The sequence below is a fragment of the Pipra filicauda genome, unplaced genomic scaffold (genome assembly GCF_003945595.2).
Source record: "Pipra filicauda isolate LSUMZ 115617 unplaced genomic scaffold, ASM394559v2 scaffold109_size3271384_pilon, whole genome shotgun sequence".
Lineage (NCBI taxonomy): Eukaryota > Metazoa > Chordata > Aves > Passeriformes > Pipridae > Pipra > Pipra filicauda.
The window spans coordinates 2,744,908-2,772,907 of NW_024103540.1; the positions used below are offsets into that span (position 1 = coordinate 2,744,908).

Here is a 28,000-nt window from a genome sequence, read left to right on the forward strand (position 1 = left end):
AAAAGACAGACACCACATTAAGTTGTATCATTCCTTTCATAAAGCAGGACACCCAAACACCTTCTCCATTGTTTCTTTTAAATCTTCTCTTATATCACCTGGCAATACACTCTATCTTACTGTGGTGGTATAGAAAGTCAAAAAACAACTCTTCCCACTTCTTGCATATACGGAAAAATAAATAGAAACAAGGATTAGAGTATCATGAGAGAAGAGGAACAGATCTCCACCTCAATATATCATATACCTCCAATGAAAGGTGACTCATTAGAAAAACAAACAAAACTTCACAAACAAAGGAAACCCAAGAAACAAACAGTGGGACAGACACGAAGATATTACAGAGTGAATGCCAGCTGCTTACAAGCAGGGAATGTGCATAGCAATGTTCACTGTTTTGCTTGTATGGCTTATGCAAAAGAGACAGGAAAAAACTGCATTAAGAGACCTTAAAAGTTTAATTTTAATCTAACAATTACAGTAATGCTGCTGCCAAATGAGACAAACTTCACTTCCCCTGGAGCAACTAACTCTCCACCTGCCCCACTGTTTTGTCTCTACTCCAAAGAGCAAGATTAAAAGTGAACACAGATGTCATGTGTGGAAGGAGACCAATCTCATTCCCTCCTGAGGACAAGCATCCATCCTTGCAGGCCCAAGAGAAGACATTATTTCCTTTAACAGCAAAACACCAACAAGGAATCTTTCCTGTTCTCATGAATACATGAGTAAGATGATTCTTTTATGGAGAAAGTAGCTTGCACAACTTTTCAGTCTCCTTTCTTTTCTGCCCCACACGGCACAGGCTACTCATTTTGCATATGGGACTTGCAGTTGTTATCAAGTCCTCTAAGACATACCCAGAACTATGCTTCATTCATCTGGGAAGCCACAGGAAAGATGCCTTTCACCTGAACATCTTAGGCACTGAATGCTGTGATCCACTGAGGACACCAAAACATTAAAGTGCATTTCTTTTTTTTTTTTTTTTTTTTTTTTTTTTTTTTTTTTTGTAAAACCTGAATGTTTTAAGGGTCACTCATCCCACATTGCAAACTGGACCAACAGAAAACATGCTATTTTTAATGCTCAACTACAAACAACTTGACTTCTGAAACTACATTAATACAAATAGCAATGCAAGTTAGGACAGAAGAAACAGGTTTCCACAGAACATTCAAGTTATGGAAGAGCAATGAAAGACTGGGAGAGACCTTTTACAGTTAAAACACTAAGCAGCACAGAGCATTTCAATAGTACCCAGCATTTCTGGGGCAAGTAGCAACATATGGCACACAAGTGGAAGCGTCTGGAAGCAATTTCTGGGGGAAGAGCACTGCAGCTGAAAGAGTATTAGCAGTGCCCCTAAAATGCAACTCAGTTTACCACCTCCCAGACAGGAGGCTAACATTACTCCAAACTCTGTGCTGAAAGAGCTGCCAAAGAGCAGCTGTGCTTCAGTTCCCAGGTTGGACCTATTAGAAGCCTGATGTGAATACCTGAAATACTCATTACCTAAAGCATGAACAAAATGGAGGTAGACAGGACAAAAATGAATCACTGTGGATGAGAAAACCTGAAGGACATCTGACACATTTTCCCTTGTGTGATAAGGAGTATTTGCCTTGAAATTAAGAATGGGGAAAATGCAGTCTGTATTGAAAGACGTGCAGTGGCCACAGCCTATAAACATGCTGCAACATAACCTGCCAAGGACAAGCACACTGCACAAACCATCTTGCCTAAAAGATGGATATAGATAAAATGTGTAAAGATAGAAAAAAGAACTTGTATGATAAAGTATAAAATAGCTGATAAAGTAACTTCCCTCTGACAACTAAGAGCAGAACTGAAATAGGCCTAAACACTTTGCTACAAATTCAGAAAGGGGAACAAACACAGAGCCTGGGACAACAGCTTCCAGGCTTCCCTGCTTGGATTCCCATTTCTGGGGGTTTAACCCAAATGAGATACAACTCCAGTTCCAGAAGAGATCTTTCAAAGTACTGGGACAAAACAAATAATCTTCCCCAAAGTGAAAGATTTCTCGCCTCGTTAATTTTACATCATGTTATCATTGTCTGAATCCCACTGAGACTACCTCAGTTTAAGATACAGCCTAGCCAAGACTATCCACCCTATGAATTCTTTCATGGTCATAACAGATGTTTAAGATAAATCAGACAAAAGAAAACCTTGAATTAACTGTCCAGGTATGAGAGAGTATGGTGGGGCTTGCTTTTTGTTTTAACTATTTCTACCACCTTGGTTTCTTGTCATATACCCAACTTTTACCATTCAGTATGTCATAAACACTGCTTTAAAAAAAGAGTCAAAAGGATATGTTAAACACCAAAGATTCAAGTTTAAATATGGAAAATGAGGATGAACACACTGATACAGGCTTGTAACTTTAATTTTTAAAAGGCCCCTACGGTGGAACTAGCTATAGATGGCATCATGCTAATGCAAATGGAAAATAGTTAAAAAAAAAAACCAAACAAAACCACTTTAAATAAGTATGAATCATACCATACATGTGTACATACTTTAAAATTTTCTATGTCAGCTTTGTTTGAAATATAAATCAAGTCTATACTACTAAAAGTTCAGTATGTGCAACATTAACCCGATCAAAGCATTTTATAAATACAAGCTTTTTAGTATTGCAACATACTTCACTACTTAACATACTGAAAAACAAGTCCTACATTTAAAATTCTGATGTAATAGTTCTATCTGCCAATTAAGATTAAAAATGGAAAAATACTTGCTAATCTTTAACATTTTGAAAATGCAAATATATTTCGATTTTTAAAAGAAACAATCTTGGTTATACTACTGATGCTTCTTTAGACATTTGAAAATACTACACTAACAAAATACAAACTTTGTAGTAAGCTTACAACATGTACTTCTCAGAGGCAAAAAGAAAAAAATCTGGTTTGTATTTATGAAGGAACATCCATTTATTATAAAACAAGATAAAAGATATTAGAATTAAGTTGAAACAAGGCAACATTAGAACAACCACTTTAGAGCTTTGTGAACGAAGTGTAGTTTTAAACTTGCAAATCGAGGTGAACGTAGCTCTTAACATGCTGTCCTCTTCTCTATAAATGGGATGAAGTAGAGAAGCAAAGCTTCAAGGTATACGGGTTGGAGCCATCTGTGAGGAGACAACACAGAACAGACTGTGGGCATCTTGCGGAGCCCGGCTCTCCTGCTGATCAACATCACCTTCCATAACCTGACAAGTTCACCAACTCCGTATATTTAAGACTCACACCTCCCTGCCTACCCCCACCAGTGTCCCACAGACACCAGCTGACCTGTTAGTAGATGTTACTGATACTCTACCAGCATTTTTAGACATAAAAACGAAGTGATGGATCTGGCTGCAAGGTAATATACATCAAACTCCAAATGCTGTACTATACACAAGAAAGAATTTGCCATTATCACTGCCCCTCCTCCTGGCTGAACTATTTATAAAAGTAGTATTCAATAGGCAAAAGAGTTCTAAGACAAAAGGCACAGATATTTAAGGAAGTCAAGACTTAAAATGAGGCAGAGCTCTACCAGAGTGGCACTGGACAGTGTTTACATGTGTTTGACTGAGAAAAGAACAGCAGGATGTCCAGCACACCCTTCGGGCCTCTCCAGAAAGCAAAGCATAGAACAACCCCTCTCATTTGAAAAAGGTGTCAAGATCCACAGATGGCAGCACACATCTGCCTCTCGGATAGTGGAAGCTAAGCCCTCCTGGTTCAGCTATCTTACTACAGCAAGTCTGGACCAGCAGTTCTTGGTTTAAAACACTGCTTTTCCCTGTGATAGCTGTATCTGGGATTATGCATTAAGGTTTCCCTTTTTCTTGTTGAAAGAGAAAGATCTTTTGCTGTTACCACCTCTTCAAACTGAGAAAAAAATGAAATTGTGAACAGTATGTTATCAATAATATCTTCGAAAATATTCTGCCCCAAAGTAATCTCAGTCTATTATTAAGATGGTGGACCAAAAATGTGGGAGAATAGGAAAGATTAAACTGTTAATACTTCACAGGGAGAAAAACTCATAATACTTTGGAGAAAGTAGTTTAGAATAGTATTAGACACTGGCTGGATTCAATGTTTTGTCTGTGAACACCTGGAAAAATTCCATTTAATCCAGTAAACTATCTTAATTGTCCAGTGCAGACCTGGTCTACTGTGTATTTGTTCGGCAGGTGAACTCCCCCTGCTCTGTTCTTCCTAGTTTGGAGCTAAATTCAGCTGGGCCTCACAGTTTCTAGTTTCAAAGAGAACCCAGTACAGAAGCAGTAAATTCAGAGTAATAAGCTGAGTAACTTAAAGAATCTCCTGCCCAAGACATTCAAGATTTTTCTCCATTTACTGTGAAAGAATCATAGAATCATATAATGATTTGAGTTGGAAGGGTCCTTAAAGATCATCTAGTTCCACCCCTTGCCATGGGCAGGGATGTCACACACTAGATTATGTTGCTCAGAGCCCCATCCAACCTGGCCTTGAACACTGCCAGGGACAGAGCATCCACAACTTCTCTGAGCAACATGTTCAGTGCTTCACCATCCTCACAGTCAAGAGTATCTTCTTAACATCTAAACTTTAAATCTCTCCTCTTTTAGTTTAAAACCATTACCCCTTGTCCTATCACTATTTGCCCATGTGAAAAGTCGCTTGCTCTCTCTTTTTTTATAGGTCCCCTTCAAGGTACTGAAAGGCTGCAATAGGGGCACCTCAGAGCCTCCTCTTCCCCAGGCTGAACAATCCTTATTGTCTCAGTCTTTCCTCAGAGGAGAGGTGATCCAGCCATCTAATCATCTTTGTGTCCCTCCTCTGGATTTGCTCCAACAAATCCTTCCTGTGCAAGGACTCCACAGCTGGGTGCAGCACTCCAGGTGGGGTCTCACCAGAGCAGAGCAGAGGGGCAGAATCACCTCCCCTCGACCTGCTTTTGACGCAGCCCAGGGTGTCGTTGGCTTTCTGGGCTGCGAGTGCACATTGCTGGGTCATGTCCAGCTTTTCATCCACCAAGTCCTTCTCCACAGAAAAAAATTTCTAGCAGTAAGAATAGGAAAATTTACTTACTTGGGACTCTTATCTGGTAGTGATTAAGTACAGTGAGAGCTTCCACTGCATCCGTCTTACATTCCCATTCCAACAGACCAGACAATGTTTTGGCAGAAGCTGTCCAAATGAGAAATAAAAAAGGGAAATAGGGGATCAGTAACGTCTCCTGGCAGCATATGTTCAGATCACAATTGGAATTCAAATAATTCCCCAAACAGGTCAAATTTTACTTACGTTTTGGATCAAACACTTTGTATTTAATAAAGCTGAGAACTTCATGATCCTCACATAACTGTCACAAAAATAAAATAAGACATAAAACTCCATTAAAAATGCACATAAATACATTAGCAAAAATTTCAAGTTCCTAGAAGAGACACACAAAACCAAAAATACTGACTCTTTCAAAGAGTTTAGAATTTATGGCAAGTTATTATTTTAAATGTTTAGATTATTCTTATTTAAATTATTCTTTAGAATACCATTCTTTAGTACACAAAACAAGGCTCCTATATCTGTGATATCACTACTATCTCAAAGAACATATTTAGATAGTAAGTTCTAATTTTTGACATTCCTACTTTAATACAGTAGCTCAGACGTTGTACACACAAGGACACCACTTGTGACCCAGAGTTAACTTTCAGACAGAGTCAGGAAAAAAAATATTTTTATTGAACTGAAAAAGAACTCACTGAACTGTCAGCAATTTTACCACTGCCTCCAGCTAAGAGGCCCAGTATTGCATGTTTTAAGCATCCAGAATTCATTTAGGACTCAACTGTGCAAAGTGTTCCAGGTGCATTCTTCTCTCCATTCCAAAACATCCTAGCAGTCGTTACAGTAACCATCTCAGGGAATCAGTAAATCTTTTGTGAATTGTAGTCCTAACTTTCATGTATTTGGTTTTGTGTGTCTCTTCCCTTTCCTCCACAAAAAAAAACCACATTAAGCTCTTCAACTTTATTTCCAGGATTTTGTTTCTCACATTAAAAAAAATAAATTAAAAAATAAATAAAATTGAAAGAGTAACTCCAGCATTGTGAAAATATCGCATCTTCTATAGAGAGGGGCTACAAATGTATTTTAAAGAACAGATTCTCCTCCAGTGCCTATGCTATAACCACCCCAGTTATTTCTTTTTAAAAGCAGCGCCATGTAAAGCTGGGATAGAGCCCAAAAGCACTCTATGCCAATCATTCCAATTGCCTACCTTTACAAATGTTTCTTCAGTTACACACAGGGGAACATTATAATAATGCAGCACACAGGAGGGTGGTTGGATGATGTTCTTAGATGCCTGGCCAGCGCTGGTGAAGCGATTGTTCTTACTCATTGCAAAATCCTTGTAACTACTCGTGCCATCCTCTAGTTCAAATATCTGGCTTGGAACTACTGAATGCTGCTTGGAAACACTGGAATTTAAGGATAGATAGAAATAGATAAAGTTTCTTAAATAATTAAGATTCTTAAATAATTGCAGATTATTGATCTAACCGGAACAGAGTTGACATTTCTTTGTAACAATCTGAAATACAGTAAGAACAAGATGTGTTGGATTTGACACCTTGCTTAAAAAATACAGAAAAGATGGATAAGACACATTAGGGAATACAGTTTACTAAAGGCCAATCCATGTAATGCCAATATGCATTATTAATGTAAATAAATAAAATTATAAATCGTAATAAATCAATCTCAGAATGGTTGAGGTTGGAAGGGACCTTAAAGACAATCTAGTTCCAACCCCCATGCCATAGGCAGGGACACCTTCCACAAGACCAGGTTGCTCAAAGCCCCATCCCACCTGGCCTCGAACACTTCTAGGGATGGGGCATCCACAGCTGCTCCAGGCAACCTGTGCCAGGGCCTCACTACCCCCACAGTAAAGAATTTCTTCCTAGCATCGAATCTAAATTCACCCTCCTTCAGCTGAAAGCCAAAACAAACAGCTGAAATTGGAAATCATAACTCCAACAATGACAGCAGAATAATGAGATATTGTCTGAAATCTCATTCCATCTGCTCACTAGTAGACTATTAATCTGATAAAACATATTTACCAGACATTAAGTCTCTTTCCAAACAACTTGACGTTATTGAGATGTGTGACTGCTCTTTCTACAGCATACTCATCACCCATTTCCACCAGTGCTGTGCCTGGAATAGTCTTCATAAATTTCACCTGAGATAGATAAGGTAAAAAAAATGACATTGCAACAAACAGCCCAACCAATAGTTTTATAAATTAGTAGGTAATATTTTTAGACCATCTCAGACAGGTTTTGCCAAAGCATTTAAAAGTAGTAGTTTCCAAGTTTCTAATAAATGATGCCTTACCTTCTCAATGTTTCCATACAAGCAGAACAGGTTGAATACCCTTGAACAGTTCATCTTGAGCTGATGCAACCCACTGACCATGACAACCGACCCAGAAGGATTTCCACCATGCATGTAAGAAGAGGATGCCTGGGGCAATGGATAAGCAACAAGTTCTGGAGTGTCCCGAGATCCCATTCGGTACCGGCTTGGCAAGGGCAACAAAGGACCATGTGATCCTAAGGAGATGAAAGACCATGTTTTCATATTGTTTGAAATAAGCTTCGCTACTTAATCAGGCATTTAAGCCCACATACATAATGCATATTTAAAGGAGACGTTGAAGGTTACGGTAGTTGCCATTAATGCTTTTTCCCTTTTAAAGACAACAAAACAAAGCAAAAACAATAACAACAACAAAAAAACCCCAAACCACCAAACAAAGAAACCCTCTTCTATTCAATTTAATGTTCCAAGTCTCTTCTTACACTACCAGGTAAGATATATCCAAGCGAAAACAGGTATTTCAGTAATTACAAAAATAGTATCTTCCCTGCACCATACAAAATACTTGTACATAAACATATTGGAAGAAATATTTAAAATCAATCTTCAGAAATATTCCCATGTCTACTTATAGAGCTACATGACACCAAGAAAGAATATTACAGAGCAGGGAAAACTAACCAAAAGGAGTGAACTTTTAGCCAGAGATCAGGAGAGATGACACAGCTCTTTTTTCCAGAGACATGAGATTAAGTCAGAAGACTGCCTTCCTACAAAATGCTCATTTGGAAGAAACAGGAATACTTAAACCCCCTACATTAATGCAAAATGAAGCAGTCCAATTTTCCACTACAGGTAAAGTGACAAGTTTCACCGAAAGAGACAATTTCTTTTTTTTGTTTAAATGATGAGACACTACTAGTAAGCAATACCTCTATTTACAGAAAACATTGGAATTACAGACCAAGAGGAGGATCCCTGCTTTCCTGAGACAAAAATAATGTGAAATTCACATAAGCTAAGTATAAAAGGAACCTCTTGTCCTTTTTTGCCCAGCAAAAAGCAGTAATGACAAGGAGACAGTGATATAGGAGGAGACAGACACATTACTTAAGGCAAAAGGATATATCAGAAGAATGAAAAAAGAACATCACTGAATCAAGGTGGAACTTGGAAAATCTGGAGATCTGAAGAACCTTTCAGAAAGAGTAGATAGGATGTCAACCTACATTGTAAAATATCATAAACACCTTTGCAAAGAAAGAGGCAAGGCACATCACATTGCATCTGACAGCTGAGAGAGAAAATAACTAGAAAAGTTATGTGTAGGTGGGAACATTTGTTTCTCAACCCTGAGGTCTTGGTCCAGACAGACCTTCATCTACAGAAAGCACTGGTAACAACTGCAGCAGTAATTCCAGACCATCGTTCCTATACAGTCACACAGCTATACCTTTTCGGAATTAGCTGAATTAGAAAAAACACAGCACCTACAAGTCATAGCTTTGCATGCAAGAGCGTCAGAGCTCTGTGTTGCATCAAACCATTGATCAAGCTATGTTGCTGTTTTCTACAAGGAAACTGCTCTCCCAATACATTTGTCATTTTCTATCCATTGCTAGGCTGATGGCAACTGAAAGGAAACATTCTTCCAAGCAATAAATACGTAGAGCTGGATGCTCTCTATGAAAGGAAGAGGGAAGGCAATGAATGTGCATGGGTTTCAGTGAACCAACAGTGTTTTCAGGACGTAGGACTGACAGCACCGCAGGTGAACTGCTCATGCTGAAGGGATCCACCTTCAAGCATTGATTGAATATTCAGAATTCCACACAACATGTAAAGAAATCATAACCACCTTTCATCTTACGTCACTTACCATAACCATCATGTCTAAAGGATGATGGGTGCTCTCCCAAAATAGCTTGCCTCTGCCGGCCCTTCCCTCTGTCTAACATGTGGGAAGGGAAAGAAAACAGTTTAGTAATCACAACTATGCACTTGACTTCTCCAGTTAAGACACAAAGCTTCTAGTTAAGAAGCAAAACAGTAATCTGAGTCCTTGTTAATTTTATAAATGATTTCTCATTCACTGTATGTCTAAAACCACAAGCTGTAGCCCTGGGACACCAAAATTAAAAAAGACTGCCATCTGTATAACAAAATTGCACTTAAGTTGATTGGGGGCAGTGGCCAATGAGGAGATGCAGACATTTAAAGTTTATGGAAATACCCAATAGTTTTCCTAAACAGACACCACACATTAGTATAGAAAACACCATACAGCAGAATTTACCTATGTGTCTCTTAAAACAAATTTGAAATGCAGTACTTTTGAAAGACAGTACCTGAATCATAATATTAGCTTCAACAGCAACACATTTTCAAAGTGGGCTTCTTTCAAGAAGTTTCAGCATAAGCCAACAACAACCTGTATTACATGGTTTCATAATCAGTAAACAGAGAGCATTACATATGTGTACATATATATTTACAGAACACCTACTGATTTATGGGCGTGCTGAAAGGATTGTACATTATGGCATTATCAGCAGCACGTAACAGTTTAATTGAAGAAAAATATCACTGAATAATGCACTTAAACAGTCAATCCTTTAAGAAAACCCAGTTCTCTAGGACATAAAGTTAAGCAAGGGATCTACATTAATGGAGGAAACCAATGCATCACAGCCAAAGCTGTATTTTCTAATAAGATCCATGCTGCACAACAAAGAAAATCTAAACTTCCAGACTTCTTTGCGGTAAGCAACGATTGTTTTCTTACAATTAAAAAAGCCACATTGAAAAGATGGGGCAAGACATTTATCAGTCTATAACAGTTACCAGGAAATTTAAGTATGACTGCTGAAAATAGTAAATCCAGTCCAATGCAGTTGGAGGTATTTCCCCTGAAAAACAGGAACTATCCGCATTATACAACAGTGGGAGATGAAAACACATGTGCCCTTTCTGCTCAGGATTTTGAGGACAGGTTCCAAGTCAGATATTTACTTTGATAAAAAAGACTGAAGAGAGAACAGTCCTGAACACTTTCAACTATACAGAAGAGAGACTACTGTTGTCAAGTTTTGCTTTTCCATTCCCTTTTCAGGGTAACAGCTCTGGTTCGTGGCTCTAGAAAGCAAAGGGGTGTCATATTTTGAGCATTTAAACTGTATGTAGTAATCATCTTTCAGAAAAATCAGTTCTGTAATTCCAGTCTATGGAGCTAAATCCTTTGAAACTGCCCCCAGTAAAATCCAGTAAAGGATCACATTTTTCAAATAAAGAATTCTGGGAGAACAGTCTGACAAATATTTCCTCCTTGTAGTAGTGTACTCCACTGCTCTCTCCTTGCCCTACACTTGTTCCTTCTTCCTTGAACAAAGTCCCTTGATTGTGCCAGTACAAATACTTGTGTAAACAAGCACAGAAACATACATAAGAACTCATTCTGTGTTAAAAATAATTCTGAAAGGAAAGGTTCTTTATAATCTTGTTTAAGTTTGCTTTTGTTGATCTTTGGGTTTGTTTTTAAATCAGGTCCTTGAGTCACTGACTGTGCTGGTATTACCACCAAAAGAAATGCTCCAAATTATAGTTTGAACATTCTGACTAAAGGCAAGGAGAATACTAAGTCAGGTGTGGGTTTGGTTTAATCTAATGCAATATGGGTTCATAGCAGCAGGCACTTGTAAGGAATTTTACTTCAGTGGAGAAATATTATGTGCAAGTCTGTAATTTGTTACCATAAAGCACTGAAACCAGTTCTTAAAAAAAAAAAAGGAAGTCATTAGCAAAATGCATTTCCTTCCTAACATTTGAAGGGGAGATGTGAAAATCTGAAAGGATTTATCAGCATGTCTGTCCCTGGAATGAAATTCCTTTGGGCTAAGATCTTCCTGCAGTGAGAGCCCTACAGTTTGGGACCCGTGAAGTTCAAAACCCAAACAATGATGTTGCAAGAGTAAGTTGAAGCACAGATACAAAAACACACTGGATCTCTCTCAATGAAAACCCCAACTCCTGAATTACTTTGTGGGCAAAATTGCTCTAGATGTCTGCTTTCTCAAGTACATTTCAGTGTTCATTCAACAATTTATATTCTCATTTTCTAGATAAGTGGATGTGAACCACCAGTAAATGAAAAATCATGCTATATACAATATACAATGAGATATATATAAGGCTAATTTTTTTCCTCTTACGTGTAGCAGGGTGATGTATAGAGAATAGAGAAAGTAACAAAAGGAAAAGAGTAGAATGAGAGTTCTTGAGAAAGAGCAAGCCATTCCTATCCTAAGTTTTTCATTTTCCACTGTTTGCTCAATTTGGGGGAACCTTAAGTTCAGACAGCCATACTTATCTGCAGACCAATTACATAATATAATTAGATGGACAATCTTACAAGTCAGTCTCCAAACACTGCAATAACCAAAAGATATGAGGGTCAAATTAATCCTTCAAATTTTTCAGATTTTTTTTCTTGCCCTTGAGTTTTGAGTTTCTTCAGAATCCCTTTATTTTTAACTCAAGAATTTGAGAAAAAAAATTGAATCCCAATACAAATAGTCATAATCTACAAGCTGCAGCCAATACTGTAGCTCCCTTGTTAACTTTTTACAAGAACTTCATTTTGAAAATCCAAGCCCTAAGTTTTTAGTTGTACAACAGTTTTACAAGCCCAGCGTCTCTGCAGAGTTACTTTGAAAGTGCATATCTCTTGAGACAGCGAAGCCCTGGTTCTCATATAGCCTTTGGTAAGGAGATACTCTATCTTGGTCACATTATCTTCACTTTTCTAACTTTACATTGAACACATTATTGTACATAGATAACTGAACACTGCACTCAATAGTTACAGATTTTTGTTTTCTTCTTTTAAATAAACACTTTACAGGAGTCAGGCTACACAGCAGTTTGACTGTACATATATAATCATAGATTCCACTGACATGAATTAAGCTCTGGTAACTTTTACAGCTGAGTACTTAAGAGACAGTACCAATTATGAATCTCCCTGCTTTATTACTTTTGTATAGCTGAGGGGGGGCTAATGATATTGCACTGCTCAGTTCCAACTATCTACATATAAGAATTAAATTTCCCTACTACTAGACAATATTTACACTGTTAGGTCTGAATGCAACTCTCACATACAGCAAGTAATAAAAAGATTACAATGTCAATGATATCAACAAGAGTTTCTTAATTTTGGATGTTCTCAATTTTTCAGTGGTAATTTTAAGGGAAATAAGACCAGCATACATACAAGCTTTAACAGAATGGGTACAGTCTATCATGTTATTCATCCCATACAAATCTGAAGTACTGAAAATGTCCTCCTTTAAAAACTTGTGGTGGTGTTGCATGCAGTATGCAGACAAGGTAAACTGCAAGTCTGAGTTTTTTTCAGAGGGTTTGTTTGTTTGGGGTTTTTTTTGCTGATGCCGATGTGGTGCATGATGAAGTGTAGAGTCAGCCTGCTGAAGTCCTCTATCCTTCTTAATGCCTTGTCCAACATAGGGGAAAAGAGTCCTTTCGAAGGAGAAGCAGTGTGCAAGTTTGTAGTTTATAAGGAATAGTCTGTGCCAGGTTTCCTCTCCTCCAAAGAGAGAGAGCTGCTTGGAGAAATGCAAGTCCTTGAGAACTGCGAAGGTGCTTGCAGGTGTGGGCTCCTTGTTGAACTAAGTGGCTCAAGCACACGGCAGTAGGGGGCACTAGGGCTCAGGGTTAATTCCCTGGCTGGTGACACAGCCTTCAGCAGCACTGGCCTGCTTTGGAATGACTATTGCCATACAGCCTGACCACGTGTGAAGGATTGTCATTAGTACAGTCAAACATCTACGGGGATAACGTATGAAAACCTACCTCGTCGGCCCAGATATGGCTTAGTGTAGTCCCAACTATCGTTGTCGTTTCTAATGACATTAAGTCGAGTTGGCTGTTCAAATAAAGTAAAAGTGAAAAAGGTTAAGTCTTGACTATATATATTTTTCTAGTAAAATTAAAAGAAAAGGTCCAAGCATTACCCTTGCATATTCAATTTTTAGTGTGCAGCATCCTGCATAGATATCTGCTCCATTGAGTGCAGCCTTCGCCTTCTGGGCACAAAACACTGATTCAAACATACACATCATGTTAAGGATTTTTTTCCCTCAGGTGTCTCAATCATGTCCCTTTTATCTGATACGGCTTTATTTTTGTAGCCTGCAGATATTTCACTTTCGTATACACTACAGGAACTCCATACAGATTTATAAACAATGACCAAAAAGTACATTTGGGTTCAACTTATGTGAAAAGATGTGCTCAGCACACGGTGACACCATTCATAAATTAGTAAATTCCTCAGTGGATTATATGGATGAAAGCTTTGTTTATGCTCTGATCTTATGCCATTTAGAAGGGGATTCTGGTGCAGTTAGTAATTTTCATCAGAAGACACGGAGAGTTACCAGCAAGTCTAGAGAATATTTGATGGGAAAGTTCAAGCTGCATCATTCGGGAAGGAGTCAGAGTTCTGGTGTGAGAAGGTGTGATTTAAGACAACGCTTCCCTTCTCACAGCATTGGCTAGAGACTTGTGGGTAGGGAGAACATGAACTCAGAGAGTTACTTTACAGCAAAACGAACTAAGAAAGTGTACATCCTTTTAGCTTGTTAGCCAAATAAAACCACGTAACTAAGAGAACTTTGAATGAAGAAATCATCATTTTGCACCAAAAGAAATACAACAGGTAGATGCATGTACCAGGCTCCAACCCATAAGTTATTTCATATGCTCTATGTACTCCAAGATTACTTCTATGATTAACAGAAAAATGTACCTGAGCCTTGGCACATCACAACCCATGATCTCATACACACTCAATAACACATGGTGTCAGAAAGCCTGACATTTGCAGCAGAACAGACCTTTTGCACTATGCTTTGATATCATTTAGTGAAGTTTTGGAAGTAGTCTGTAACAATAGCACATGCCTTGAGTTTTACCACATTCCTGCGGCCCAACTTCTTCCAAGGTGATGCAGGTTCACTGTGGAATTTAAAAGTGAGAAAAGCTAAGCTTCCCAGACCTATAAGGAAGTGACACTGGCTAGAACTGTGGGAGCACATTTGCAAAAGTAATGGGTACTGCAATTAGCATTTAATTTTTAGTAAATTTTTTAACTTTTCAGATAAGGCTTGTCTTGAAGCTCACTTTCCTCCTCCCCCCGTTTACTTTTGTAATGCTGCTGCATTACTCACTTGTATTTGTGAGTTTTCTTTCAACTGCTGGTTGTTTTTGTTTTTAATAAAAGGCACGTTACAGAATTTAATTCAAAGGACATAAGTATGACAGTTTCCAAGTGTGGGGAGGATCCTGCACACAACTTCCCTAATCTTTCACAAGACACAGAATAAGCCCTGACTGTACAAGTCATCTGATCCAGACAACATCACTTACCACAAACTTAACAAATACAGTAAGTCAAACTACTATCTGTTAGGACACATAGTTTGTTTAAGTCTTCTACATAAATAGCAATTAGTTTGCTTTTATGGAAGTTAGGGTAGCTGTCTTTGCCTGGGAAATCACCAGTGCAGCCACTGGTTAAGTCCTGTTTTACAAAAAGGACTCAACTAATAAAGCTTGCCCAATTAGTAGCATCTGAAATCACAAAGGAATGATGGAGATTTTGGTAAATTTTGTCCAGATAACAGCTCAAAAATGGAGAGTAATCAGCCTTTAGAAAGATGGCTATCAGAGTTTTATAAGTGAAGGTATATAATCATATCAGACTTTAGACTTTGCGAACGCCAGTAACACACAACCCTGAACATTCGACTCAACCCACATACAACTTAATATCACAGAGTAAAGAGTAGGATAACAGAGCAGGGAACTTCTTCAACACATGATGAACGGGGTAAAGGAGGCCTAAGTTGGTCTTGTGCTTTACTGAAGTCAGAATAGCAAGACAAGCAGTACATGCTGGAACTAATTTAGAAGAGTCTGAAGTCAAATTGCATCCCTGCAATCCCTTACCCACTTCTTGAGTATCAACACAGGCAGAAGCCATGAAACTTTTATGTACAAGGGGTTGTCAAATCTATGACATATTTTGTGTCTGCAATTATTAGCCTTAGGGGCTATAAACATGGCTATCAAGACCACGACTGACAATGCCATTTTCCCACAAAGATGACATGTGTAAGTGCTACCTTGTTTTACAGACATACAGAAATTAGAAATTACCACATCTTAGACAGAAATTAAAAATAATTTGGTCTCAAAATTACATGGTATTTTTCTGACATTCTCACGTTAAACCCATCTGGAACCAAGAACCTATAGAAAAAAAAATTGCACTCAAAAAGGATATTCAACCATGGCTTGTATTCCATTTCTCTTGAATATAACAATGCGCTGAACCTTTCCAACAGGGTTGCACACTGTATACAAAACATCCTAAGGAAATAGAAAAAAATATTTTAGTCAGATGTGAAATTCCGAATACTTTCGGTCCACAGAACATTGGCATTTAAATGCCAAAGAGCAAAGAAAAGGCTTGTTAACTTTTCATTTCTTATTTTCCTCTATACAATTTTTACATTCATGATTAGCATTTTTTATGGATTAATGTAATACAGGCAATCAAATCTGAAAACCAAGAAAAAAACTCCTATATGAAGTACTCATGCAAACATCAGTTTAACAAGTATCTTCAACTGCGTTAAGACCCAGTAATTGCATCCATGTCTCAAGCTCTGCTACCTTTGAAGCCTGCACTGCAGCTGGTCTACCAAAGCAAAGAGAAACAAAGTGGCACTGTAGTTACAGCACATTTCATTTCATGAGACTCTAGCAGCTGAGTTCATGTTCATTTTCAGAGAGTAACCGGGGATAGTCCAAGATGTAAACTTGGGTAGCTTATCAGAAAGAGAGTTTCAATCGTTTTCACCTGAATCAAAGACAGTCCAAGTGTCCAGGTGCTATGTTTCTTCACTTAAGGCAGAGAAAACTTCTGACAGGAAAGCAAATTCATGACTGGATTCATGCAAACCCATTGTTAACGCTCTGCTTTCAGCAGCATTTGTCTGTATTACAAGGAACCAATAAAATTCAAGACCATCCTCAGTGCTGCAGGGGAACCAAACAGTAAGGGGTAAAGGTCGCCTTACTGCACATCAGGCCAGCCCAGGATGTGGTGCTGGGAGTAACTCAAACTACAGTCGATTACACGTAACAGAAACCAGTCTCCAGCATTCATCTCGCCAAGAAAAATAAGTTTATTTTAGAGTGATTATACACCCAAACTCAGAATTCCCAGGATTCAGGCTTGAGAACCCAAACAAACAGGAACTGTGATTTCTGAAAACAATTCACCCATTAGACCATATTCAAACAGCTGAAAGCACATAAGCTTTACTGGACAGCCAGTTTCATAACTACACCTAGCAGGCAAAGGCACTACACCTTGGTGAAACACTCTACTGCAATCCATTTTTTCTTCCTTTTCTTTATATCTAAACCAAATACCTCCAAAATGCTCATTCCAGGATCTTGGGGTATATCCTCAGGTTTATTTGGCTGACATGAGGGAGAAGGGGGAAGCAAGTAGGTACAATACTTATTATTATGTTTTGCAGAATAGAGGAGCAACTGGGAGGCACAGGGGCAGGGGACATGCTGGATTTCTTAAAACTAAAACAAACACAGCCCACGTACCCCCCCACGCACACAAGGAGAAACTAGAAAAAGAGTATGTATTATTGCTGGCTAGAGCTGCAGTAGTGTAACTTCTAGCTCTTAGAAAGTACCATAAGCTTTAATATATTATCTCTAAATAAAAACAAACCAACCCCAACACACACAACAAACCAAAAACATTGGCCATACTCAGGGGCCTTGCTCCAGACACTCTGGTGGAGTGTTTTGCATAGCTAAATGAAGCAAACAGAGGAGATTGTCAACCTTAATATTTTTAGAAAATGGACGGACATTTTTGGAAAGAATTCCAGCATCCTGAACCCATAAACAGTAGGATCTATGAGATCATTTATAGGTATATTTTCTATGCACGCTCCACAGCACAATCGGCTGCCCTCCATCTCCTCTTGTTTGGGAGAAAAGATTCCCAGAAACTTTCCAGCCCCAAGTGACATTAATTTTCAGGCATACGACTTTCTTTCATAATTTTGGCCCATTGGCCAAGTCCAAAATTTGTGTTTTTCTCGTCACATTCTTAAGCTGTTACAGGTACAGCTGCTCTTTCCCAGCTCCTGTGACCCTGCTAGACTACACTGTCTTCAATGAGCTCTGATGCTTGCCAGTAATTCTGGAAATTTGCCTGCTTCTAGCACTCATTGGTATATGATAAGCAAACAGCTGGGTGCAGTGGGAAGGAAGAGGTTGGGAGGCAGTGTTTGTTTTTAAAAAGGAGCTACTCTGCTCGAGGCTTCATCCTCAGAATTTCCATGAAGTCTCCTAGCCCAGAACCACGCTGCTGCCACCAGTGCCTTCAAGCATCTATGTTCAACTCAGCCGCTTATGCAAGGCAAATTTAAAATGCATGAGTGAAACAGAGTTTCCAAAATTTGATCACGGTCACGTGCAAAGAACATTTTAACTTAGTGGATTTGTTGACACAGCTCCAAGCAGGTTCGTTTTTAAACACTAAAAAGCAACTCATACCTTGACATGCTTTTCTATAAAGAAAACTGGCAGAAGAAAATTCATCATCCACTAATGAATCAACAGGCAAAAACCTATCAATATTCACGAAACACTGAAGCACAAAGCACGACATGTAACTGACTACTTGAGGTAATTCCAGGAATACTAAGTTGCAATCAATTTGCTAGCATAATATACAGCACATTAAACAAAACTTAATACTTGCATTAAGTTACATGGTTCCACACAACCCAAACACTTTGACTGATCCATACTGTCCTACATACTTCCCTAAGTAATTTGTGCTTGTATCATAGAACACAATTTCTAATTTTTTCCTGAGACATTTCTGTGCAATTCAACACGTACTATAAAATCTCTACCAAAAATATAAGCATTCAATGCATGATACAACATACACTCTTAAATACTAGCAAAAAAAAAAATCTGTACCTTAAAAAAATCCATGTATGTGTGCCATAAATAAATGGCAATAAATTAGGATGCAACTGTATATATGGTATGACTTGAAATACTGGAAAGGAAAATGTATTGGCCCAAATAAAAATAGGAAGCTTCCATCAAACTGGAGTTGATCATCAACAGATGAAGGTTTCAAGTTTCCACAAAGGAAATACTCAAGAAGGACTGCAATAAAATAACCCTTCTTGCTGGAAAAATTACTTGCTCTTTAAACATACACTACTCAGAGCCTAAAGGCTAAAGAACAATCTTGATGTTGTGGCAACACATTTGGAAGTATTTCAGAAGCATGCAGCAACTTAAAACATTTCAAAATCCTAACCTCAGAAGTCTTCAAATGTATTGTGAAATATCCATACAACACTGAATCATCTCAAAAAACCTTCCCTTTAAAACATTCACATTACCTATGTGAAGATGGTATAAAGCTTTGGTAGGTGAAGTTAATTTCTGACTCAAATTAACAGACAATACACAATGAAAATAATATAACAGAGATTGCTGCTCTCTGCTTTGTATTATTTTATTAAAAAACATCAAATAAAAGAAGAAACATACCACTGTAATTGGGTAGAGAGGATTCTGAATTGACAACAGGAGAACTTTATTTCCACCAGATGGGTCATCAGTGTTCCCTGGCCGAGTAATCCTCTTACTTGTGGAGTAGTTGAAGAAGGCCTGCTGCCCAGCAATATACACAGGTTCATCTGCTGCAAATGTTACACATTTCTTTGCACTTTCTACGTTTTCAAACTCCACCAGAGCCTGGCGTTTAAATGGCATCATCATGACGTAGCTGGTGAGAGAAACATCACAGTAAGTTTCCCTACATGCTTACTCAAAACAACTCCCAAGCCCCACAATGGTCACACATGACATGTTTTTTTCTAAACAAATCATCACAAAGACATACCATATGGTTCCAAACTTTTCAAGAGCTTCCACGAGATCTGCTTCCACAACTGATTCACACAGCCCTCGGACATGGACGACAGGAGAAACAGAGACTTTGTGATGACTTCCCCCGGCATCCTAGCAACAAAATGACATTTTAAAATTCAGCACAGAACAAGAGATACTGTTATCGTTAACTAAAATTAAATTTGGTAGACACCACACTAGGTCCAGAAGCAGCCATCTAAACGCACAGCCTAAGCACATGTTAAATAATTTAACTTTTCTTTCCAAACAGATTGCCAAGTTCCGCTGCTGAAGTCTACTTAAAATAAAAAGCTTTTCAGATTTAATTAATCTGTTGGCACAAACAAGATTTTTCTAATATAAAAAGAAGTGGCCTATTTAACACTGGTTGAATTGCAGGAGGTCTTACACCCTATTCATTAAGAGCATAAAAAAAAATTAGGACATGCCCAATAGCTAAAATATTTCTGACACTCTTCCTGTTTGTTGCTGCCAGTATTTGTTTGAGACAGGTTGGGGGAACAAAAAAAGCAAGAACAAACAAGGGCCATCAGTAAACTGAATGAAAATTGTGTATTTTTCTAATGTATGTAGAGCTGCGCTCCACAATGCAAGAAAATGCCGGTTTTGGACTATACTTGAAATAATTCTGAATATTCTTCTAATTCTGAACACTGTTCATACATGTTTTTAAAGACTCACAATGCTCTCTCCTTTCACCTCAAGGTTGAATACCATTAACAGATCCAGACATTGTACATTAGCATGAACATTCTTCAGAGCTACTGCCATGACTTCAGACAGTCTTAGTGTTCAGTGTGACTGGAGAATTTGGGCTGGAATCAGCTAATCTTTTCATGCAAAGCCTGAAGTAAGGCTGAAATTTACCTTATATATTTTAAGACACTGAGGGTAAAAAAAACCAAGAAATTATGTACTCTAATAATGAGAGAGAATAAAAAAAGATTAGAGATAATAAAGGGCACGATAAAATATACTGCAAATATCCAGCACTCAAATTTCGTATGTGTAACAGCAGTGTAAAGTTGATGTATTCAAATTTAGCAACTACATCAACGTGTTCAATCTAGCAGATCAAGTCTTGTTGATTTTTCACTTTCTCTTAAACAGTAGTATAGCAGAGAGATTCTCATCTGTAGCAAAAGGAGCATTAAGCTCCAGTAATTAATTAAGTAACCACAACGATTGCTACTACTGCTAGACATTCCTCTCTTCCCTGTCCACTTGAACAACAGATTCAAGGAAAGAAACACATTCCAGATAATTACAAATTGAATCGTGTGTTTAACTCCTGTGTTCCATATGCAGTTCTCACTAAAAAATGACACATTTTTTTCTTTAAGTCAAGGATTTGACCATTCTGTTTGAGCCAAAAGCCAGCACTTCAGACTTCCTCAGATGTCAGAACAATCTGCTGTGTAACTTTTTAAGCTTAGCTTACATTTTATTTGTTTGCAGTATGAAAGCATTTTAAGTGGCAACACATTTCTTTGAATAAGAACTCTGACAATGCTGGTAAAACAGCACCAGTGATATTGGCATAAGATATTTATATCCTGAATCAATCAGCTCAGGTCTACAGCAGCAGCAGTGATCAAAGTAGTCATGAAAGGTTAGTACTTTGAACTCCAAATACTTAGGCAACTGCAGAAGGAACAAAACTACAGAGAGGTTTTATTTTCAGCTTATATATTCTTAAATTACATTCATATTTTTCAAAGCAGAAAGAAGCACCTAAGGAAACCTTCAAAAGAAAACAAACAATAATTACCACTTTTTCCTGCAAAGCCTATTGCTCTAAGGTGTTAAGATAGCAGGCACTTTTACTTTATTTACGGTCTACAGAAAAATCAAAAGTTATTAAACTGGTTATTCATTGCCCTGCATAACTGCTACTATATTAAGATCCCAGTCAGTGCTATGCATTTTCTGTTAGGGTTTTTTAATACATTCAAGAAATCTCACCCAATAATATTTCTGTCTAATCAGACGGTAAATATAAGCAATGATTTGCTCACTGAAGCAAAGATTCACTAGAAAGAGTTACTAGCAGGTACTAGCAGCTTAGTACTTGCTACTCGCTACCTTACTGAACTAGTACCTCCAGAAATCAAGTCAAGCTTTTCAGAAAATGGATCATAAAGGAATAGTATTTTGCTCTTCCTCCCCTTCCCAATTCAAACTTCTGTTACAGTTTCAGTTCACATTTGTCATGCATAACCCTTTGTATTAGTAGATACAAATCTTTCTAACTCTCTCAAAAATGAAGACTTTCATACTTGCATCTTCAAATCTGTTATACAGGAGTTATATCCACATATACAGGTGTTCCCACTTCTGCAATTTGAATTATTCTCAGAACCACCAACAAATTCAAATTTTGCTACCTTTTGTGGTTAAAGCAACATTTGGCTTTCCAAGCCGAACTTCTTTCTCCCATAACATCATACAGAAAAGCATTCTTTTAGCAAGGTTTAGTAAGAGATTTAGCAGAAATCAGAAGCTGCTGCTACTAAAGTAACCTGTTCAGAAGCTCAAGCAGCATGGAATAAAAAACAAACAAACAAACAAAAAAAACCCCAAACAACAATCTCCCCCCCCCCAAAAGAACACAAAACAGGGAAATCTTGCCATGAACTTAAGGACTTACCTACATAGCATTTCAGAACCTCATTTACACAGATAAAACCACTGAGGTGGCCAAATCAGAGGGGCTCTGCTTTACTTAAAATAGTTTCTAGCCAGCAGCACAGGAACTGAACATAAGTCAGTCCTGAGCCAGGAAGCCTCAAACTAACATTCACAGAGCATACTGGCTGTTATTGTTAAACAGGTTTTGCAGCTACAAAGCTGCAGTATCAAGCAAATCTAAAATGATCCTTGATTTCCTCTAGAAGGAGAAATAAAACCACTAGACCACATGAAAAAATCAAAGGTGTCTGCATAGCGTAAAGTGCATCTACAGCTGAGGTCAGAATGTACACAACTCATCCAACTGCTGCTGTAATTTCTTTCCAGAGATGGAAAATACAGGATTTTGACCAAGATCTCACAGTCACTGTACCTTGAAAACTACACGAGCTGGCACATAGGCAAAGGTCACATCAAAGCATCTGCTCCTGTACAGACTAAACCACCACCAGTATTTCTCCGCCTACAAAGGAGTCTTGCAGTCACTCAACTCCCATGATGGCACAAAAGCCCCAGGCAAAACTCCACCATGACCCTTGCATTCCCTCAAATCCAGGAGAACAGAGTAGCTGATGCTACTGCTGTACCATTAATACATATATATACAGCTTAGGGGGGTTTGAAAGCTCAATAACAATTTCTTGAAGATCATCAGCTGGAGAGAAAATGCAACTATTTAAATAGATAACAGAAACAGACTTCCTTTCTGTGTGCTCAGGACCAGTAACCAGGACAGAAAAGGTCTCCCTCAAGAAGGAAGCTAAGAACATAAAAATGCTTAACCTTGAAACAGAGCTGAGGCACAAAGGGAAGCACTGACATAACCAAGCAGATGAAGTACAAACAAGTGACTTCATACAGGTAAGACTGTAACAGAAGCAGCTTCAAAGAACGGCTGTAGCATTTTAACATCCATTTTTTGTGACCTACATAGCTCTAGACAACATTTGAAATATATCAATGGTTTCTTGACAACTAATTATGATCTGCCATTCCAAAAAAGAAGAAAGTAATCATGGGCTCTAGGATGATGTCTTTCTTGCTCATCAATTCTAGATTGAAACTTTTTCACCAACTGTTTGCACAAAAATGCATCCTTTGCCCTTTCTCCAGATGCTTTCCAGTCAGTATACTCACATTAGTCCCACTAATTTGTAATACCTTTTTTGAGCATCTGCTTCTTTATCTTTTCACTGCTTACCTCCTCCATCTCTCTTTTTTCCTTACTGCACAAGGATGGCACTCCTCTCTCATATTCTCTCCCCCAGGTACGTAAACATATTGTTATTTAATTTCTCACCATTCAGATTATCCTATTCACTCTCAACTTTTTTCCTCTCTCTGCATGCCTCTTAATTGCTTTGAAATTTCTTTTATAAATATGACAGAACTGGAGGCCGAGAGGGGAAGCCCTAAAAGGTTGCTTAGTAAGTATATAAGTGCCCAAAACTTCATTAATGCCTAATTATGGACTGATCTGCATCCAACTACCTTGCAGAGTAACACAGGTAGCTAAAATTATTGCACTAAAAAGGCAAAGAGAAGGTACACAACACATTTCCTGATAATCTCAGCACTGCCCACGGGGAGTGGTCTGATGACCCCATACTCTGGAAGTCTACCTGACAGTTTAGTTTCATTTTAGATGACGAGTTTGGGTATAATTTCTCTCGTTTAATGCATACTTATTCCTAGCATTCTACACTTTTAATGATTTCAACTGCTACAGAACAGAATATTAGCTCTCTGCCAATTCTGAATTTGCCCCGAAGTGGTCAGGGAGTTGGACTAGATGATTGATGCAAGTCCCTTCCAAATGAAATAGTCTATTATATTTTCCTCTCTGCTCAGCACAATCTGAACATCCTTCAAAAAAAAAAAAACAAACAACCAAAAACAAAAGCCAAGCAAACACCACCCTAAAACAAAACCCCTCACAACACAGTGTGATCAGGAGATTCAACCTGAGATACTGGAAGAAGAACTAGCCTGAAGGTAATGGTTACTTTTTTTGAGAGAGAGGACAACGGAGGGAAGATGACTTACACTTACTCCAAAACCAATTTCTAGGATGTACTTCATTTAAGAAACAGGTACTTGAACAAGTCACTGGAAAATAGGTCAAGATCTGAATTCATTGCATCCAGCTGCTGCTACCACACTGTCTGTGACAATCACCAAGCAACTGAGTTGCAAAGAGAGCTGCCTTCCACTTACCACCAGGCAAGAACACTGCCCAGGAAGTTTCAACAGAGCGGATGAGAAGCTGCACATTTACGTCCCTATCTTACCTTGCGGTAGCTCGTAGTTATGTTTGTGTATTCAAACACCACATCTCACTTCCCCAACTGTAAAAACAGGTATAATAGATCTTCCCTACCTCACAGAAACGTTTAAGAATAGGTATGTTAGAGACAGCGATGAAGTGGATGTTACAGGTTGTATAAATAAAACATTAATCAATAAAACTGAAATTTAAGGGAAGGAGAGGGGATGGAGCTGAAAGGCCCCCTCAACTCCCTTAAACACAGCTCTTAGCCCACATCTTCCCAGTGTCCTGACACTCTGCTACACTGCAATTCTGATTCCTCTGCCAAAGCCTCACTACCATTCAACACTGCCTCTTATAAGGGTCCTTCTTCCAATTCATACTCTCCCTCACTGAATATTTCTGCAAGAACACGTGCTGCTCTTTCTCTGGTCAACATTCTAGTCTGTTCCTGGCTCTCCATGCTCCTCAGCCTGGAGATGAGCCATGAAGAAGAGGGTACACATCTGGGTTATGAGAAGTGTCCACGTGAAAGTCTTATTCAGCCAAACGAAACAATCCCAGAACAGGAAACTGCCACAACAATAAATATAGCCCAGGAAGGAGACCCCACCAACCTGCTCAGCAGGGTCCTACCACAAAAGAGCTTTTATACAACAGGTGCATTTAATCCATATGAGTGTACAGTTCACTGATATTCCAGGGCATATGTCAGGGGAAAATTAAAAAAAAAAAAAAAAAATCAAACAGTGAGGCTACCAGACTTCTACCACTCTTTTTACCCTGGTCATCCATTTTCCCATTTCTCCTCCTAGTTCCCCATTCTCTATAGTTCCTCCTACTTATTCTTTTTCTGTTCTCTTCTGAGCAATCCAGGATACTTCCACTTATTCCTTCCTCTCAGCCTACCTTCATCTTGTATGTCTGAACCCCATACAACTTTTATAAGCTGAGAACATTTCCCTGTAGAAAAATTAATAAGATATGTCACAGAATAAGTAAGTTTCCTGTACAGTTTTGTACCTATTAGAGAAAAAAAAATAATGAAAATTCGTACCAACTCTATTTAATAGATGCTGGCATTTTGCTATTAAATGTTTCACAAAAATTACTAACAAAAGCACTCAGACATTCATTTTTCATATATCCACTTGATGTTATAGCTTACTTTTAAAAAACTAGTTTGATCTCTACTATCAGGACAACTTCTGCCTCTCCAGTAGTGAATCTGGGAACACAGCTTTGCCAATAAATCCCCACAGACCACGTACCTCCTTGAGGTACACTACAACTGACACAACAAGCTGCCTAAAAACCCTCATGTTCTTGACCTGCTACACATTTGCTTCAGTTTCTTTGCTCACAAGACTCAGCACATGCCATTCTTGAGAGCCTAAAGGTAAAGTTACATACTCCATACTCTCATTACCTAAAGGGGCAGGGCAGCATTACTGCACATTAACTCAGATAAAATGAGATACTGATACATCATGAAGACACTCTGAGCCAGAACCCAGAAAGAAGGAAAAAGAGAAAGGTAAGAACTAGTTGATTTCATAAAGTAATGCAGAAAAGAGGAAAGGCCAGAGCAGAATCTTGTTGCAACTTGAAACACTCACTGCAGGATGTCCAGCTCTCCTACACAACACAAGCCTTTAAGACAGAGGCCATTGCTAAGTCTTGACTGCAACAGAGACGATGCTGCATCACAAGAAACTGGAGAACTAAAATAGTTCTCTCCAGAGATGTATTTTGTTGCAGTTTATCAGGGAACTTTTGCAATAATGTGCTACATTTGGCTGGGGTGAAGGTAATTTTCTGCATTGTAGTATGAGATATAATTTGTATTTGTGCTGGAAACAGTGTTGATTAAATACAGACACGTCTTCCTTACTGCTGAGCAGTGCTTACTGCACAGAACGAAGGTTTTCTCTGCTTCTTCTACCAGCTCCACCAGTGAGCACAGCCAAGAGAGGTGACCTCAGCTGACCTAAGGGATATCCCAAACTGTATGACATCATGCTCAGCATATAAAGTGAGGGAAGAAGAAGGAAGAGGGGACATTCTGAGTTTTCTCACTTGTACCCTTCTGATTCTCTCCCCCATCAGACCGGGGGGGGAAGGAGTGAGAGGCTGTGTGGTGCTTGGTTGTAGGCGAGGGTTAAACCACAACAACAAATTGAGCAGGTACCCTCTCCATCAAAAGATTTAACTGATGGAGAAATGGCAACAGCAAATGCTCTCTCACTAACTTATCCCAGCGCTAAGCAAGTTCATTTTAACAAACCATAAAACAGGTATTCTAAATGCCGAGGTCTGCCGTTAAACCGACGTTTTCTTGATCTGGTTTGTTCAAGTAAGAAACAGAAAGAGTCACCAAGACAGTTAGTTAAGGAATCAAACAGCAGACACAAAAGTGTTGTTAGCCCAAATTCATGGCTCGAGGCTATCTTGATACTCAAATGCATATTCATGAAGAAAAGGTACGTCGCAAAAAACAAAATATAGCGAACCAGCGTGCTTATAGCAGTGCTCGTGGGGGAGGAAGAAAGTAGAAATACAAATGAATTTAAAAAGGAGGCAATCGTTTATGAGCAGCCTTATCACTGTACGCTGCCGGACACAAAGGTAAAGCGGAAGGATGAAAGGTACCCTCTGCCTTGGTTTCAACACATCCCCCCATGTTTCTATAGTTACGATCAGCAACAGGGCAGGCACAAAATTTGCAATGGCGATATTCCCCTAAAGGCAACCCAGCTGCCAACGGGAACACCGGCAATCCCTGAGTCTCAGACCCCAAATCCCTCACATCCATCCATCCATCCATCCATCCATTCATCCATCTATCCATCCATCCATCCATCCATCCATCCATCCATCCATCCGCAGGCTCAGCCCCTTCACGCGGGCAGCTCCGGCGAGGAACAAGCGCACGTCTGCGGAGCAGAGGACCCATCCCGGCGCCCCCCGCCATTCCCGGCCCGGAGCGCCTCCATATCCTTGGTGGTCCCGACCCCGGGAAGGCCTCGTGAAGCCCCCCGGCCCCCCCTCGCGGACAGGGCCCCCCCGCCGGGGCAGCAGCGCCGGGGGCGGGCGCGGCCTCGCTCGCGGGAGGGGCGGGACGGGCCGGACGGGCCCCCTCCCCCCGCCCGCATCTTGAGGGGAGACGCCCCCCGCCCGCCGGCCCCGCGTCCCTCCTCACCCCGCCCGAGAAGCCGCTGCCGCCGCGCGGCGCGGGGGGCTTATCCCGCCGGCCCTCGCTCTCCTCCGCGCCGCTGTACTCGATCTCGCCCTCCTCGGCGGCGGCGCTGGGCTTCAGCCGCTTGGCCTGGCTCTCGTAGGCGCCGTCCTCCTCCTCCTCCTCTTCCTCCTCGTACCGCTCCCCGGACGACGGCGACGACATGGCCGCGGGAGAGGAGAGGAGGGGAGGAAAGGGAAGAGGCGGGAAGGGGCGGCGGGCGGTGAGGGAGACGCGAGAGCAGGGACAGAGCCGGCGGCACCGCCGACCCCGAGCGATGCTCTGCGCCCCGGCCCC

At 39.5% G+C, this 28,000-nt stretch overlaps 1 protein-coding gene across 1 annotated transcript; it reads right to left on the reverse strand.

Annotated features, from left to right (window-relative positions):
- Positions 1-2,347: 2,347 nt before the first annotated feature.
- Positions 2,348-27,995, reverse strand: HNRNPLL (heterogeneous nuclear ribonucleoprotein L like). Its single transcript, XM_027709864.2, has 13 exons — positions 27,668-27,995; positions 19,477-19,595; positions 19,122-19,359; positions 15,787-15,872; positions 13,451-13,547; positions 13,290-13,362; positions 9,298-9,369; positions 7,434-7,651; positions 7,157-7,278; positions 6,307-6,508; positions 5,328-5,385; positions 5,112-5,210; positions 2,348-3,169 (listed from the first exon to the last, which is right to left on the reverse strand). The coding sequence occupies exons 1-13, from the start codon at positions 27,866-27,868 to the stop codon at positions 3,114-3,116; spliced, it is 1,641 nt and encodes a 546-aa protein (XP_027565665.1). The 5' UTR covers positions 27,869-27,995; the 3' UTR covers positions 2,348-3,113.
- Positions 27,996-28,000: the final 5 nt, after the last annotated feature.